The 17215-nt window shown below is 35.8% G+C and overlaps 1 protein-coding gene and 1 long non-coding RNA gene across 3 annotated transcripts in view; one reads left to right on the forward strand and one right to left on the reverse strand.

The window, feature by feature from the left end:
* The window catches only part of LOC309662475, a 653064-nt gene that overhangs the window by 517471 nt on the left and 118378 nt on the right, over positions 1–17215 (reverse strand). The window lies entirely within an intron of this gene.
* Positions 1–17215, forward strand: part of EPC2 (enhancer of polycomb homolog 2) — a 105186-nt gene that overhangs the window by 64725 nt on the left and 23246 nt on the right. For both annotated transcript variants that reach the window (XM_082464983.1, XM_082464982.1), the window contains exons 3-4: positions 7–152; positions 11729–11935. In XM_082464983.1, the coding sequence (XP_082321109.1) occupies positions 7–152; positions 11729–11935 (353 nt within the window). The remainder of the gene's footprint in view (positions 1–6; positions 153–11728; positions 11936–17215) is intronic.

Raw genomic sequence — 17215 nt, forward strand, 5'->3', positions numbered from 1 at the left:
TTCTAGCCTTTAATCTAGACAACGAACAACCAGATTATGATATGGATTCAGAAGATGAGACCTTATTAAATAGACTTAACAGAAAGATGGAAATTAAGCCTTTGCAATTTGAAATTATGATTGACAGACTTGAAAAAGCCAGTTCTAATCAGGTACTGTACCTTGTAAAACTGTCTCTTGTATTAACAGTTAATCTAATTAGCAGCTTTATTTTGCATTTTCTTTAGACCTGAGTATATTACATTTTACTGTCTTGAATTTCTTTTCCTGAGATCCTAGAATTTCTATTTACAATATTCCTTGACAGTTCAATATTCCTTAAGGAATACTTAAGTGTACTTTCTTTGAATAGGAGCATGAAGAGTACAATTCCGACTTTTTTCTTATTTGGATATAAAACTAATACTAGTTACATTCTTATAATATCTTCTTGATCCTTTTCATGGAGCTGTCTTTCTGGTGCTTCAGTAACTAACTTTGCTTGGCTGGGTGTCTTAGGTAGACACCTCATATCAATTCAGTTGCTCAGATTTGTATTAAGGTACTCTTATCATTTAAAATGTATTTTAGTTTTACTTATTTATATATTATTTAAAATTTTAAGTGAAGGAAAAATTATTCACAAAGTAATAAAGAATTTTCTTTAATGGGACATTCTATATATGGTATAGAGAATTTAAAATGGTATGTTCCTTCTGGAAAGCAATTAGGCAGCATATGTCAAGAACCGTAAAATGTTTATACCTTTTGATTTCGTGGTCCTACCTCTAGGAATCATTCCCAAGAAAAATAATTAGTGAAGATGTCACAGATTTCTGAACAGGGTTGTTAAGAATAACTTGTAAGTTGTCTGTAGGATGGAATATCATACAACCATTAAAAATTGTTATTTTGAAGAGTATCTAGTGGCACAGGAAGTTGATCTTTATATAATGTGAGATTTCAAAAATAGGATGCAGAATTATTGAAGGTTTGTTTAAAGCATTTCTACATGTGCATAGAAGAACAAGAATGTACAACAAAATGCCAACAATGGTTATATTTAGGTGCTGGAATTATGGGTGATTTTTATGTTCTTTATTCTATTTTTCTATATTTTCCAAATTTACTATAATGAGCATGTGCTGATATTACAATTAGATTTAAAAACTAAAACTATTTTTAAAAATAATTGTTGGTATACCTGTGTGATATATTAATATGCTAATTTTTATTAATGTAGTAAGAAGTTACCAATATAAATAAATAAGCTTTTACACTAGACTGTTAAAAGTTTTCACTTGTTTACCTATACAAATTCATTATTGTCCCCCCAACTTCCAAGTAAGTCCTTTAAATCCCTGAGGCATTACCAACTCTTCAGAACATTTCCCAAACTTTTCCATTGTAAAGTGACTTTGTTGCATATTTAGCCTTTCTACCAGTCTCCCCTGACCCCAATTTTTTTAATTAAAATAAATTTTTTATTGAAGTATGGTTGATTTACAATGTTGTGTTAATTTCTGCTGTACAGCAAAGTGATTCAGTTATACACCGAGCTGAGCTACTTGTGCCATACAACAGGTTCCCACCAGCTATCTATTTTACACATGGTAGTGTATTTATGTCAAACCTAATCTCACAATTCATCCCACCCTCCTCTTCCTCCACTGTGTCCACTCGTCCGTTCTCTACGTTTGCGTTTCTATTCCTGCCCTGCAAATAGGTTCATCTGTACCATTTTTCTAGATTCCACATATATGCGTTAATAGACGATACTTGTTTTTCTCTTTCTGACTTACTTCACTCTGTATGACAGAGTCTAGGTTTATCCACATCTCTACAATGACCCGATTTCATTTCTTTTTATGGCTGAGTAATATTCCATTATATATATATATGTACCACATCTTCTTTATCCATTCATCTGTTGATGGACATTTAGGTTGTTTCCATGTCCTGGCTATTGTAAATAGTGCTGCAGTGAACATTGGGGTACATGTGTCTCTTTGAATTATGGTTTTCGCATGGTATGCCCAGGAGTGGGATTCCTGGGTCCATATGGTAGTTCTATTTTTAGTTTTTTAAGGAACCTCCATACTGTTTTCCACAGTGGCTGTATCAATTTACATTCCCACCAACAGTGCAAGAGGGTTTCCTTTTCTCTGCACCCTCTCCAGCATTTATTGTTTGTCAATTTTTTGATGATGGCCATTCTGACCGGTGTGAGGTGATAACCTCATTGTAGTTTTGATTTGCATTTCTCTAATAATTAGTGATGTTGAGCATCTTTTCATGTGCCTCTTGGCCATGTGTATGTCTTCTTCTTTTCTATGTGTAGCGTCATGTCATCTGCAAATGTCTATTTAGGTCTTTCGCCCATTTTTTGATTTGGTGGTTTGTTTTTTTGATATTGAGCTGCATGAGCTGTTTGTATATTTTGGAGATTAATCCGTTGTCCGTTGCTTCGTTTGCAAATATTTTCTCCCATTCCGTGATTGTCTTTTTATCTTATTTATGGTTTCCTTTGCTGTGCAAAAGCTTTTAAGTTTAATTAGGTCCCATTTGCTTATTTTTATTTTTATTTTCATTACTCTAGGAGGTGGTCATAAAAGATCTTGCTGTGATTTATGAGAAAGAGTGTTTTTCCTATGTTTTCCTCTAAGAGTTTTATAGTGTCTGGCCTTACATTTAGGTCTTTAATCCATTTAGAGTTTATTTTTGTGTATGGTGTTAGGTAGTGTTCTAATTTCATTCTTTTTCATGTACTTGTCCAGTTTTCCCAGCACCATTTATTGAAGAGGCTGTCTTTTCTCCATTGTATATTCTTGCCTCCTTTGTCATAGATTAGTTGATGGTAGGTGTGTGGGTTTATCTCTGGACTTTCTATACTGTTCCATTGATCTATATTTCTGTTTTTGTGCCAGTACCATACTGTCTTGATTACTGTAGCTTTGTAGTATAGTTTGAAGTCAGGGAGCCTGATTCCTCCAGCTCTGTTTTTCTTTCTCAAGATTGCTTTGGCTATTTGGGGTCTTTTGTGTTTCCATACAAATTGTAAAATTTTTTGTTCTAATTCTGTGAAAAATATCATTGGTAATTTGGTAGGGATTGCATTGAACCTGTAGATTGCTTTGGGTAGGATAGTCATTTTTACAATATTGATTCTTCCAATCCAGAAGCATGTTATATTTCTCCACCTGTTTGCATTGTCTTTGATTTCTTTCATCAGTGTCTTATAGTTTTCTGCATACAGGTCTTTTGCCTCCTTAGGTAGGTTTATTCCTAGATATTTTATTCTTTTTGTTGCAGTGGTAAATGGGATTGTTTCCTTAATTTCTCTTTCTGGTCTTTCATTGTTAGTGTATAGGAATGCCAGAGATTTCTGTGCCTTAATTTTATATCCTGCCTGCAACGTTCCCAAATTCATTGATTAGTTCTAGTAGTTTTCTGGTGGCATCTTTAGGATTTTCTATGTATAGTATCATGTCATCAGCAAACAGTGACAGTTTTACTTCATCTTTTACAATTTGTATTCCTTTTATTTCTTTTTCTTCTCTGATTGCCGTGGCTAGGGCTTCCTAAACTATGTTGAATGATAGTAGTGAGAGTGGACACCTTGTCTTGTTCCTGAGCTTAGAGAAAATGCTTTCAGTTTTTCAACATTGAGAATGATGTTTGCTGTGGGTTTGTCATATATGGCCTTTATTATGTTGAGGTAGGTTCCCTCTATGCCCACTTTCTGGAGAGTTTTTATCATAAGTGGGTGTTGAATTTTGTCAAAAGCTGTTTCTGCATCTATTGAGATGATCATATGGTTTTTATTCTTTAATTTGTTAATATGGTGTATTGCATTGATTTGCATATATTGAAGAATCCTTGTATCTCTGGGATAAATCCCACTTTATCACAGTGTATGCTCTTTTTAATGTGTTGTTGGATTCTGTTTGCTAGTATTTTGTTGAGGATTTTTGCGTCTGTGTTCATCAGTGATAGATATATTGGTCTGTAATTTTCTTTTTTTGTGATATCTTTGTCTGGTTTGGGTGATGGTGGCCTTGTAGAACGGGTTTGGGAGTGTTCCTCCCTCTGCAGTTTTTTGGAAGAGTTTGAGAAGGATAGGTGTTAACTCTTCTTTAACTGTTTGATAGAACTCACCTGTGAAGCCATCTTGTCCTGGATTTTTTTTTTGCTGGAAGATTTTTAATTACAGTTTCAATTTCATTACTTGTGATTGGCCTATTTATATTTTCTAATTCTTCCTGGTTCCATCTTGGAAAGTTGTACCTTTCCAAGAATTTGTCCATTTCTTCCAGGTTGTCCATTTTATTGGCATATAGTTGCTTGTAGTAGTCTCTTAGGATGCGTTGTATTTCTGTGGTGTCAGTTGTAATTTCTCCTTTTTCATTTCTAATTTTATTGATTTGAGTTCCTCTCCATTTTTTTCTTGATGAGTCTGGCTAAAGGTTTATCAATTTTGTTTATCTTCTCAAAATCAAATTTTAGTTTTATTGATCTTTGCTATTGTTTTCTTCATTTCTATTTCATTTATTTCTGCTCTGATCTTTATGATTTCTTTCCTTCTACTAACTTTGGTTTTCTTTGTTCTTCTTTCTCTAGTTGCTTTAGGTGTAAAGTTAGATTGTTTATTTGATACTTCTCTTGTTTCTTGAGGTGAGATTGAATTGCTGCAAACTTCCCTCTTAGAACTGCTTTTGTTGCATCCCATAGGTTTTGGGCCATCATGTTTTCATTGTCATTTGTTTCTAGAAATATTTTCATTTCTTCTTTGATTTCTTCAGTGATCTCTTGGTTATTCAGCGGTGCACTGTGTAGCATCCATGTGTTTATGTTTTTTTACAGCTTTTTTCTTGTAATTGATTTCTAATCTCATAACATTGTGGTTGGAAAAGATGCTTTATACAATTTCAATTTTCTTAAATTTACTGAGGCTTGATTTGTGACCCAAGATGTTATCTATCCTGGAGAATGTTCCGTGTGCACTTGAGAGGAAAGTGTAATCTGCTGTTTTTGGATGGAATGTCCTAAAAATATCAATTAAATCTATCTGGTCTGGGGCTTCCCTGGTGGCGCAGTGGTTGAGAGTCTGCCTGCTAATGCAGGGGGCGCGGGTTCGCGCCCTGGTCTGGGAGGATCCCGCATGCCGCGGAGCAACTGGGCCCGTGAGCCACAACTACTGAGCCTGCGCGTCTGGAGCCTGTGCTCCGCAACAAGAGAGGCCACGATGGTGAGAGGCCCGCGCACCGCGATGAAGAGTGGCCCCCGCTTGCCGCAACTAGAGAAAGCCCTAGCACAGAAACGAGGACCCAACATAGCAATCAATCAATCAATAAATAAATCCTAAAAAAAAAAAAAAAAAAAGTTAAAAAAAAAATCTATCTGGTCTGTTGTGTCATTTAAAGCTTGTGTTTCCTTATTAATTTTCTGTTTGGATGATCTGTCCATTGGTGTAAGCGAGGTGTTAACGTCCCCCACTATTATTGTGTTACTGTCGATTTCCTCTTTTATAGCTGTTAGCAGTTGCCTTATGTATTGAGATGCTCCTATGTTGGGTGCATATCTATTTATAATTGTTATATCTTCTTCTTGGATTGATCCCTTGATCACTGTGTAGTGTCCTTCCTTGTCTCTTGTAACATTCTTTATTTTAAAGTCTATTTGATATGAGTATTGCTACTCCAGCTTTCTTGTGATTTCCATTTGCATGGAATATCTTTTTCTATCCCCTCACTTTCAGTCTGTATGTGTCCCTAGGTCTGAAGTGGATCTCTTCTAGACAGCATGTATGCAGGTCTTTTTTTTGTATCCATTCATCCAGTCTGTGTCCTTTGGTTGCAGCATTTAATCCATTTACATTCAAGGTGATTATCGATATGTATGTTCCTATTACCATTTTCTTAATTGATTTGGGTTTGCTTTTGTGGGTCTTTTTCTTCTCTTGTGTTTCCCACCTAGAGAAATTCCTTTAGCATTTGCTGTAAAGCTGGTTTGGGGTGCTGAATTCTCTTAGCTTTTGCTTGTCTGTAAAGCTTTTAATTTCTCCATCGAATCTGAATGAGATCCTTGCTGGGTAGAGTAATCTTGGTTGTAGGTTTTTCCCTTTCATCACTTTAAATATATCCTGCCACTCCTTTGTGGCCTGCAGAATTTCTGCTGAAAAATCAGCTGATAACCTTAGGGGGATTCCTTTGTATGTTATTTGTTGTTTTCCCTTGCCACTTTTAATATTTTTTCTTTGAATTTAATTTTTGTTATTTTGATTAATATGTGTCTCGCTGTGTTCTGCTAGGGTTTATCCTGTGTGGGACACTCTGTGCTTCCTGGACATGGGTGGCTCTTTCTTTTCCCATGTTAGGGCAGTTTTTGACTATAATCTCTTCAAGTATTTTCTCAGACCCTTTCTCTTTCTCTTCTTCTTCTGAGACCCCTATAATTCGAATGTTGGTGCATTTAATGTTGTCCCAGAGGTCTCTGAAGCTGTCCTCAATTCTCTTTTCATTCTTTTTTCTTTATTCTGCTCCTCTTAAGTTATTTCTACCATTCTATCTTCTAGCTCACTTATTCACTCTTCTGTCTCAGTTATTCTGCTATTGATTCCTTCTAGTGTATTTTTCATTTCAGTTATTGTGTTGTTCATCCCCTTTTGTTTGTTGTTTATAGTTCTTCTAGGTCTTTGTTAAAGATTTCTTGTATTTTCTCAATCCATGCCTCCATTCTATTTCCGAGATTTTGGATCATCTTTGCTATCATTACTCTGAATTCTTTTTCAGGTAGGTTTCCTATTTCCTCTTCATTTTTTTGGTCTCGTAGGTTTTTACCTTGCTCCTTCGTCCGTTACATATTTTTTTTGTCATCTAATTTTTTTGGATGGGACCCATCCCCCATTTTGATGGAAAGTAATATCTAGTGTACTGTCCAAAAAAGTACTTTAAAACTGAAGTTTGTAAAATTCTACTTAATTTGTTTTTTGAGGGATTGTCTTTTTTTATTGGAAATTTGTTTAATTATCAAATTGATACTCATTATAATTAGTGCTCACAGTTTTCCTAGGATTTTGATCACTGGCATCAGATATAATTTCAGTTTTTCTTCTTTATGTGTAAATTTTCCTAGCAATCCTAGGTTTGATCAGACTTTTGGCATTTCTTCTGTTTTCCATGATTGCTCCGAAATTCTCATGGTGGTTGAAATTATATCATCAGAAGCCTTTGGCTGTGTGTTTTGTAATTTGCTTTTTTTCATTCAGTTAGTAATATTTATTTAGCACTCAGGTGAGCAAGACAAGTGACAGAAGTTCTTCCCTTGTGGAGCTTATCATCTAAGTGGGTACAGGATAAACAAAAAGCATGTAAACAGTAAATTAACTATGCACTATAATCAGCACCATCCTATTTTAGTTCTCTTTGCTCAGTGGCAAGCTTCCAGACTCTAAAACAACTGGCTAGGTTCTCAGAGCTTGACAGCATCTGCTTTCTGCAGAGGAGATTAAGGTGAAGGCTTTGTTATAGGAACAAGAAAATTATCTTATTAATAGAACCAAGGATTAAAGATAGCAAAAGGCTCCCCTCATTCCAAGTGTCTGATCTGGGAGATTCATGGAATTCTTTATTTTCTCTTTTTGGGGGCTAGGATAGTACCAGATCCCAGGGCAAGGAATCAAGTGTGTGGTTAAACCAATATTTATTAAGTTGGTAGAGAAAGACATAAAAGATGGACTGGGGCAAAAGCTTCTGCTGGCATTATTCTGTGGAGACTATTGCAGTGAAGTCATTATTGAAAACTCTTGTTGCCAAAGTCTGTGATTATTTTCAGTTCCCATCCTTTGTCTTATTTGAGTTCTCCTTATTTCTTCAAACTGTCCTCACCTTTGTTCTTTTGAATACAATTCATTCCCTTTTGGTTTTCTTATGATTTCTTTATGACCATTCCTTTTAATTTTCTTTTACTGACTCCGTTTCATTCAACTCCTGCAAACATCAGGGTTTCTTGAAATTCTGTTCTTGGTATTCTTGTCCTGATTATTTTGGGGGACAGTATCACCTCATTGAGCATTTTTGTGGTTATAGTAATACCTATGCCTTTAGCCTTGACCACTTTCTCAAGCCCCAGGATTTTCTTTTTTCTCTTTTTGTGCTGTGTGTTGGCATCTCCATCTAGATCGTCCACAGACCTCTCAAGTTTAACCTTTTCAAAACTTAACTTACTCTCTTAACTCCAGATGATCCCATACTGTATTCATTCTCTCTCCAGTGACTCCCAAAACTCAGGATCTTATGGGTTTTTAAAATCCCTTTCCTTTAGTCCCTAAATTTTCAATAAACTACTACCCTACGTCTCTCCTTTTTTTTTAAGTCACAGTTAAATTTTCAAAAGATAAGCCATATTGTTTACCTTTTAGTCCATTTTAGTTTACTGATATTGTACTGTTTAAGGTCACTGATGGCCTCCTAATTATCATCCAGGAGCCTCATTTTAGTCTGCGTCCTACTTAATATCCCTGTAGTATTGGATTTGTTGACTTCCATCTTTCCTGATTCTTCTTGTTTCTTCATCTCCTCTTCCTTTTCTCCTCTACCTCTTGTTCTTTTCCTTTGGTATCTATCCTCAGAATTTATTCTTGTACCGTAAGCTGCCAACACAGGCACTCTCGGATGGAGTTTTTTCTGACTGTGTCCTCTATCTTACTGCACTAATACTCAGTTGTGAAGTTCTTACGTTGTTCTCTTATTGTTCAATTTGTATTTGTCTAACCTTAATTCCCATACTGTAAGTTTCTTTAGGTACTGGATTTGTCTTAAAGTTTTTTTTGTTATCTTCCCCACAACCTATAGCACAAATGATAGGCTGATAGTAGTTATTAACTACTTACTGCTTAATTGGCTATTTTATATGTAAAAGCATTAATTTTTACATGTAATTTATTCATTTGTGTATTAAATTTGTGCATTTATTGAAATTGCTAGACCATGAGTTTTGTATATAAGCAAACTAAATGATCTTTGTCCTCATGGAGCTTGTTGCAGTCTAGAAGAAGAATTTTTATCTCCCAGCCCTAAGCCCCCAAAATAAGTAAATCAAGTAAGTCAGAGCTGTCTTGGAAATAGTAAATTTATCACAGACCCCTTTGCCACTTGAATACTAGTTTCTAGTAGATGAAATGCAAAATGGCAGAACTTTTTCCTTAGGTATAAAAGTAGTAGGATTCTGATTTTTGTGGATTTTTAATCATGTCACATAATTTGTGACTACTTTATCTGTAAATAGTTCTTGTCCACTCAAATTGATGCTGTCACCATGATAGTAGAGAGGCACTGATACTAGTTGCCCTAGAATAGCTAAAGATAATTTTTACAGAATGACTAAAACCAAAATTATCCAATAAAATAAAAATTGGCCGTATGACAATATAAAACCAGCAGTTGTTGACTTACAGCTAACATAGGAAAGTAATGTCAGGATGTTTAAACTGTGTATTGAATTCTTATTACCTCAGATATAAAGAGGGTACTTAGGCACCAGGCAGGACATTTCTGAAAGCAGGGGCAAGCACCAGAGAAGAAAATCTGAGGCAGTGTTTTAATCTCCTGACACCTCCTGCAGGAAGATAGGAAGTAGTGTTATTTTGATAATGTTGTTATATAAGAAACTCACCACTGCTCTGCTGGTTGAAGGAAAGAGATTATCTTCCTCCCCACTCAAAGGTTAGATTAAGTTCTTGATTTAATTAGTGAAGGTTATAAAATTTTACCGGAAGCAGAATGACCAAACAGCTGAAGCACATATAGCATATCACAGCATTGTTTCCCTTTGGTCCCCAGAGCACATGAGAGCTACCAGTTATGCTATGCTCTAAGCATTTGGTGGAATTTTGTTAGATCCAGAAAGCTCTATTTTTATTCTGCCACTGTCCTTGTAGACTTTGGAGGTATACATCACCATTCCAGAGAACTTCAGCTAACAGTGGGAGAGTGTCCACTTAAAGTTGATGTTTGGAAATATTGGTTCTTTTGGTTTGATCTCATGTTTCAGGCTGCGGCTCTCCACTTTAAAGGTCAAATTACTCAACGTCTCAGATGCAGTTAAGCTGACTCCACTGAGACTTTGAATAAACCAAAGAATGGCCACTTATAATTTTATTGTCATGTGGACTAGAATACTTGAGTTGATACCATCTGTATTCTCTTCCTGTGGTCAAACCATCTTGGCAGCCAAATTATAATAAGAAACCAACTAATTAGCTTTAGTAAGCACCATCATAGGACTGGAAGTCCAAATGATTATTACATTTATTCCATGAGGTTATACCAATATGAGAAGTCAGATCATAGCAAAAGTTTATTTGCTAAGTCATGCTTTCTTCAAATGAATTCATACAACCTGCAAATTGATTAGTATGTTGATCTTAAAATTTCAGTGATAAAAATTTTCCCCTCATTTCCAAGTTTTTAGGAGATATCTCAATTTGTTTTGAAAATGAATCTTCATCTCTAGAATGATAAAAGTAAAAAGAGGGCTTCCCTGGTGGCGCAGTGGTTGGGAATCTGCCTGCCAGTGCAGGGGACACGGGTTCGAGCCCTGGTCTGGGAAAGATCCCACATGCCGCGGAGCAACTGGGCCCGTGAGCCACAACTACTGAGCCTGCGCGTCTGGAGCCTGTGCTCCGCAACAAGAGAGGCCGCGATAGTGAGAGGCCCGCGCACCGCGATGAAGAGTGGTCCCCGCTTGCCACAACTAGAAGAAAGCCCTCGCACAGAAACGAAGACCCAACACAGCCATAAATAAATAAATTTTTTTAAAAAAGTAAGAAGATTGGGATAGCATCACTTCAGTAAGGGTTCACAGCCCTAAAACTCCATAATCTTTTTCTAAGCTTCACTATAAATGGATATGTATAACCCCTAATCCATTTTACTAAAGCTGATTAGCCTCTCTGCTCTTCACAAGGAGCAAGGAAACAGATGTGACCAAGCAAATTTCTACAAAGTTTACTTTGAGATAATGTCAGCATATATTGGCTGCACTGATAGAGGAGATGCCACTCCTCTCAGATCCCTGAGATGCCACTGTCCCAGACATGACAATGTCATTAACAAAATGAGTGTTTAGAACAAGGATTCTCTAGTATTTAATCAGCTTTGTTAGAGGAATTGTTTATATATGTAATTGGTACAAGAAATTCAAGATTGCATAGTGTTGAAACTTCTGGAAACATGCTAAGTTTGTCCTTTTCAATTTCAAAGGAGGCATGTGTATATTTAGTTGCAATACGTTAGAAAATATTCATAGTTTATTTTGGAGGGAGGTAAAAAGAAACCACCTGTAAATTCTAGTTTCTGTTGAAAAACAAAAACACTGAAAGAAGCTAGTAGACTATTGAAAACTAGTAGATCCTCCAATGTGTGGAATCCCAGAATATCAGAATTTTGAAGGACCCTGGATGTCTTCCAGTTCAAGATTTTCCTGAGTCATAAATCTGTTGTAGTCTTATCATTAATCCAGGCTTCTTAAATATTTTAAGTGGTGGAACTCGCTACCTCTTGGGGCAAATTTCTAATTTTGGTAAATCTTATTAATAAAGTCTTTGTTAGATTAAATTGAATTGTGTTTTCTGCCATCATGATATCTGATCATAATTGTTAGACTGATCACATTTTTTCCTGTAGGTATAGTTTAATTTTAATTTTTTTTCAAGCATTGTAGTTGATGACATTTTTTATTTTTTATTTAGCTTGTAACACTTCAAGAAGCAAAACTGCTGCTAAACGAAGATGATTACCTTATTAAAGCTGTATATGACTACTGGGTGAGAAAACGTAAAAACTGCAGGGGACCATCCCTCATTCCTCAGATAAAACAAGAGAAAAGAGATGGCTCTACCAACAATGACCCTTATGTTGCCTTTCGGAGGAGAACAGAGAAAATGCAAACTCGAAAGGTAATATGCAAATTAGATTTAACTGAATGTACCTTGATAGTGTTTAAGACCAATTTTTTTTTTTTTGCTGATAGCTTGAGTAATTTTGAGTAATTCGAATATAAAGAGAAGCTAATGACATTGTTGAACTTTATATTAGAAAGCCTGCTATTCAGTAGCTTCTATCCCCCAGTTGTTTGCAATGTTTATTTAATACCTATGGGCTTTATTAATCTATTGGTTATACCATTTTAGGCTTGCAGTTGAAGTGATGTGAGGAAATTTGTGTTAGGAGGAAAACTGAAGTTTTGAATTCTTCAGTAAACTGTACATTCTATACATATCCTCTGGGAAGCTTAAGAGTTCCTTTGAAACCATATTCTAAATCATGCATGTGAAAATGGACTTTACTCCCTCTAACTACTGTGGGGTCATGGGAAGTTGGGAAAGGTTCATTTTCAAGCCTGTTCTGCTAACAGTCTCAAGTAACACAATGGAACCTTTTTCTCCTTTTCTGAGTTGTCGGTTGTGTCAGATTTCGAATTTCCAAACTTGTCCTAATCTGGCTTTCAGAAGCAAGATGAGCCAGAATTTTAAGAGAAATGGGGTCTCAGGCTGTGAAATGATACGGTATAGAAGAAAGCATTATTTCAGACTGGTAGTCACTGCCTTCCATTTCTCATAATTAACGGTAAACATCAGACATGGTAACACATTCTCTAACATTGCAGAATGTTAGGAACATATAAATGTAAAAACCATGAGGAATTAAAATTGGAGGCAAAGCATTTTCTGTGGATTCCTGTTTCTCCTAACATTGAATGCTTGTCCTTGTCAGCTGTTAATATAACAGCTGTGAAGCATAACAGCTGCCAGGGATAGTACATTTTAGGGGAAACTTCCCTACTGGTTAACAACCAGAGTTTTTATAACTCTTTCTTGGATTTCCCAAATGTATATGACATTCCCTAACCCCGACTGAGTTTTCAATTTGGTGTTTTGGTTCTTAGCTAAGGAAATATTAGATATTTCTTGAAGATTTAGTGCCTTGTTTAGAAAAGACTATAATGAGATAAGTTTGTAAATACAGTAAAGCATTATAAATATGGACATGAGGAAGGAGAGGTTTATCTGAATTATTGAAAAAATCTGAACTTCCAGTTACTTTTTAAAAGAAATGTAATTGATTCAGATGTATTGCAAAACATAGACTTAGAGCAATGTCTTTTGAAGGAAAAGTACTGTTGGGCTTCTTTTAGTGAACGGATATGAAGTACTTAAAATTATCAGTGTTTATTGACATACAAACAATATTCCAAATGTTTAAATATGTTTTATTCTTAAATAGGTTAAATCACTATTTTCTAACCAGCGTGTTTTGAGAATTGCTAGAAATAGGTTCCTGTGTTTAGGCATTTCTCCATTGTGTAATAACTAGGCCAGCAATTTCCTGACACTCTGATTCCTACCCTTTCTCTTACCTGTTATTTTCTTCTTCCTCTCCAAGGTGGTATATTTTCTTTTCCAATGGTCTTTTTATTCCTCTCTGTTTCAGTTATGGGACCAAAGACTATTCCCCTTCATGTACACTCTTGCTGCTTAGAAATGTCTATGAGTTTTAAAATGAGAAAGTTAGGAAAGCAATCAAGAGTGAACACCCTAGGTGTTCAGGAGGTGGTCAGGCATTGGGATATGCAAAAATGAATACCAGCTAACAGAGGTCCTCTGCTTCCTTTTCTATTCCCACAAACTTAAAAACATTTATATAGCTGATGCAAAGGCTAGAGTAAAGGACTTCTGAAATATTTGCTTGGAAGTCTATAATTTAATTTTAATCATTAAACTAATGTTTAGTTTGGGAGTGCTTAAGTGCTTTAGGACATTCTCAAATGACATGGTGTTAAGGTACCAGTGTGTCTGAGTGCACTGACTGGGAAGTCTTGAATCAGCATGTACATTTATATGTTTAACCCCATAGGTAAAACTGTTAACGTTTGTGCCTTCTCTCCTCCCTCTGTGTGGCAAGAGAGTTAGGAGAGGAAACTTCCAGGGTAGTGGTTCTCAGTCTGGCTGCACATAACAATCACTCGTGAATTAGTCTTGGTTTAAAAAGATCTATAGTTAACTCTAAATTACAGCAGTTTGAAAACCACTTCCCTATAGATTTGGCAGTTGGTCAGAACTATAATATGTAACTGGAACAAGAAGACAGGAATTTGCTCCAAGCAGAGACAGTTGTGAAGAAGGGTACAGGGAATTGAGTAGATTTGAGTATAGGGAGTAGGGCCATCTTAAAAGCACAGAAAAGATGTCAGTATGAACTTACAGTTTTTAATATTGATATAGCTAGAAATAGATATAGATCTATGCATGGGTATGTACATAAATATATTACAGGCTTATTTCCTAGCTCTGTTTGCTGAGAGGGTATAGAAGCAATTACAGTAGCATGTAAATCTTGATTTTAAATACCATTTTCCATTAAAGGGAACCAGGGCTCCTTAGAAAAATGGTTGATTTTAGGTCTGGTGCTAGGAAAGCATAAAGATAAGCTTGGAACATTCTGCTTTGCCAGAATATAAGAATGTGATTGAAGACTGTTGGAGCCATGTCAGAAGGCCTCAGGAGCCAGCTTAAAGGGTGACCCTGCTGATCAGATCTGGGCAAGTTTGTGTGTCAGAATAAGGAGAGTAATGGATTATAACCCATAAAGTAACCCATGAGTCTATATACTGATATAAATGGATGGATGGATAGATGGACGGATGAGTAGATGATTGATTGATTGATTGATTGATTGATTGATAGATGAAAGAGAACACTTTTCCTTACCATAGATTTCCAACTTATAAATGTCGGTGGAATGATGGAGTTCAAAAATCACCATTTGGCAACCACCATAGTAGCAATTGTTTCTGGCAAAAGTTAGAATTAATGGAAGCTAAACTGATGGGGGAAATTTGATGAGAAACAAGATGCTTATATAAGTCCCACAGCATACTTTTTAATTAAAAAAGGAAAAATACTAATTTGACTAGAGAAACCTGGCAAACACCATCTTAATCAAGTGATCAAAGCATCAGCAGTAATGGGACAAATAGGTATCATTTAACTCCTGATATGCTGAGTGAGAGACACAGTGTCTCTTCTGTGATGGTCCTACCAAAAGTTTACAACATGAATTTAATTGTGGAAAAACATCAAAGAAACCCAAATTGAGAAACATTCTACAAAAATAAGTGGCTTCTACTCTTTAAAACTATCAAAGTCATGATCACCATAGAAAGACAGAGAAACTGTTCCAAATTATAGGAGAGTAAAGAGACATGACAGCTAAACGCAATTTTAATCCTGAATCGGGTCCTAGACCAGGAAAAAGAATTTATTATTGTTAATGAATTTTAATAATAAAAGTTATTATTGTCCCATTAATGTCCTTTATAGCAACATTATATAAATATATAAAATATGTACATAACTATTTCTTGCTGTGAAGGACATTAATGGGACAATTGGCAAAATATGAATAAAGTCTGTAAATTAAGTAATAGTTTTTTTGTTTTTGTTTTTGTTTTGTTTCTGTGCGAGGGCTTTCTCCAGTTGCGGCAAGCGGGGGCCACTCTTCATCGCGGTGCGCGGGCCTCTCACTATCGTGGCCTCTCTTGTTGCGGAGCACAGGCTCCAGACGCGCAGGCTCAGTAATTGTGGCTCACGGGCCTAGCCGCTCCGCGGCATGTGGGATCTTCCCAGACCAGGGCTCGAACCCGTGTCCCCTGCATTGGCAGGCAGACTCTCAACCACTGCGCCACCAGGGAAGCGCCAGTAATAGTTTTTATATCAATGTTAATTTCCTCATTTCGATAATGGTACTGTGATTGTATAAGAGATTATCATTGTTTTTAGAAAATATATATTAAAGTGTTTAGGGGATAAAGGAGCATCATATCTTCAACTTTTCTCAAAAAATATTTAAAACACCATTGCTAATAGTTTGTGTATGTGTTTATATATATACATGTATATGTGTCTTAGTTCATTTGAGCTGTTGTAACAAGAATACATTAGACTGGGTGGCTTAAAAGCAAACATTTATTTCTCAGTTCTGGAGGTTGGGAAGTCCAAGATCCAGGTACTATCGGATTTGGTGTCTATTGAGGGACCACTTTCTGTTTCATAGATGGTCCTCTTGCTGTGTCCTCACATGGCAGATAGGGCAAGAGATCTCTCTGGGGTCTCTTAGGGTACTAATCCATTCTACAGGACTCCCAAAGGCCTTACCTCCAAATAAAAATCACATTGGAGAGTTAGGATTTCCACATATGAGTTATCAGGAGATGCACACATTCGGTCCATAACAATGTGTATGTACATACATGCATAGATACATACATAAAGAGAGATACATAAAGCAAGTGTAAAATATTAACCTTTGGAGAATCTGAATGAAGATATATGGGAATTCTTTATACTTTTTTTGTCACTTTTTTGAATCTGAAATTATTTCACAATAAAAGGTTAAAAAGTAGAGCAGAAAGGGCAGGACTGGGGCAAAGAAAAATGAGGAACACTAGTTATTTGGGCCTAAAGAGAGCGGGAAATGAATGAGTAAGAAAGGGGAGAAGCACACAGTCCAAGAGGAACGCTTAGTGAAAAGGAGCACAATTTTAAAAGGTTCTGGTGCACTTTTGGTTCAACTGCTATTATTATTCATCTTTTGAATCTGTATATATCTCATTCTTATTAGACTTTAAGCTTTTTGAGGATAGGGGGCATGTGCAATACTTTGTACAGAGTGAGCACTTTTAATATTTGCTCTTGGTAATGTTAATTTTTTTTCAATCGGAAGATATTATTGCTGCCTGGTTACAAAAAAATATTTGCTTAATACCATGCTTTAGATTTTTGCCTTTTGTCACATAGTACTACTGAAGGGGGAAAAAAGATTGATTTCCTTTGGATAAGATAAAAGGATGATTTATTAACATAATATTTTTTTAATATTCGGTATGCACTACCTTAATGGGACTTAGTTTAGGTAATGTTTTATAGGTGATGATTAATTTTCAAATACAAGAAACTATACACAAAAGAAAAAAAGTAGAACTTTGAATCTTTCTCAAGTTTTATTTTCTCTTTTATAATCCTCCAGTATGAAACCTGGCTTTCTTTGGGTTCTTTCTAATGTCATATTGCTTTATTAAGCCAGATATGGAAAGCTTACTTAAATGCAGTCTGTCTAGACATATAGAATGAGGGGTGGTAGTGGTCTCTTTTTAAAAAATAGTTCCATGCCTAATATAA

The sequence above is a fragment of the Balaenoptera physalus genome, assembly GCF_965194825.1.
Source record: "Balaenoptera physalus genome assembly, chromosome: 6".
In the NCBI taxonomy this organism is placed as follows: Eukaryota; Metazoa; Chordata; class Mammalia; order Artiodactyla; family Balaenopteridae; genus Balaenoptera; species Balaenoptera physalus.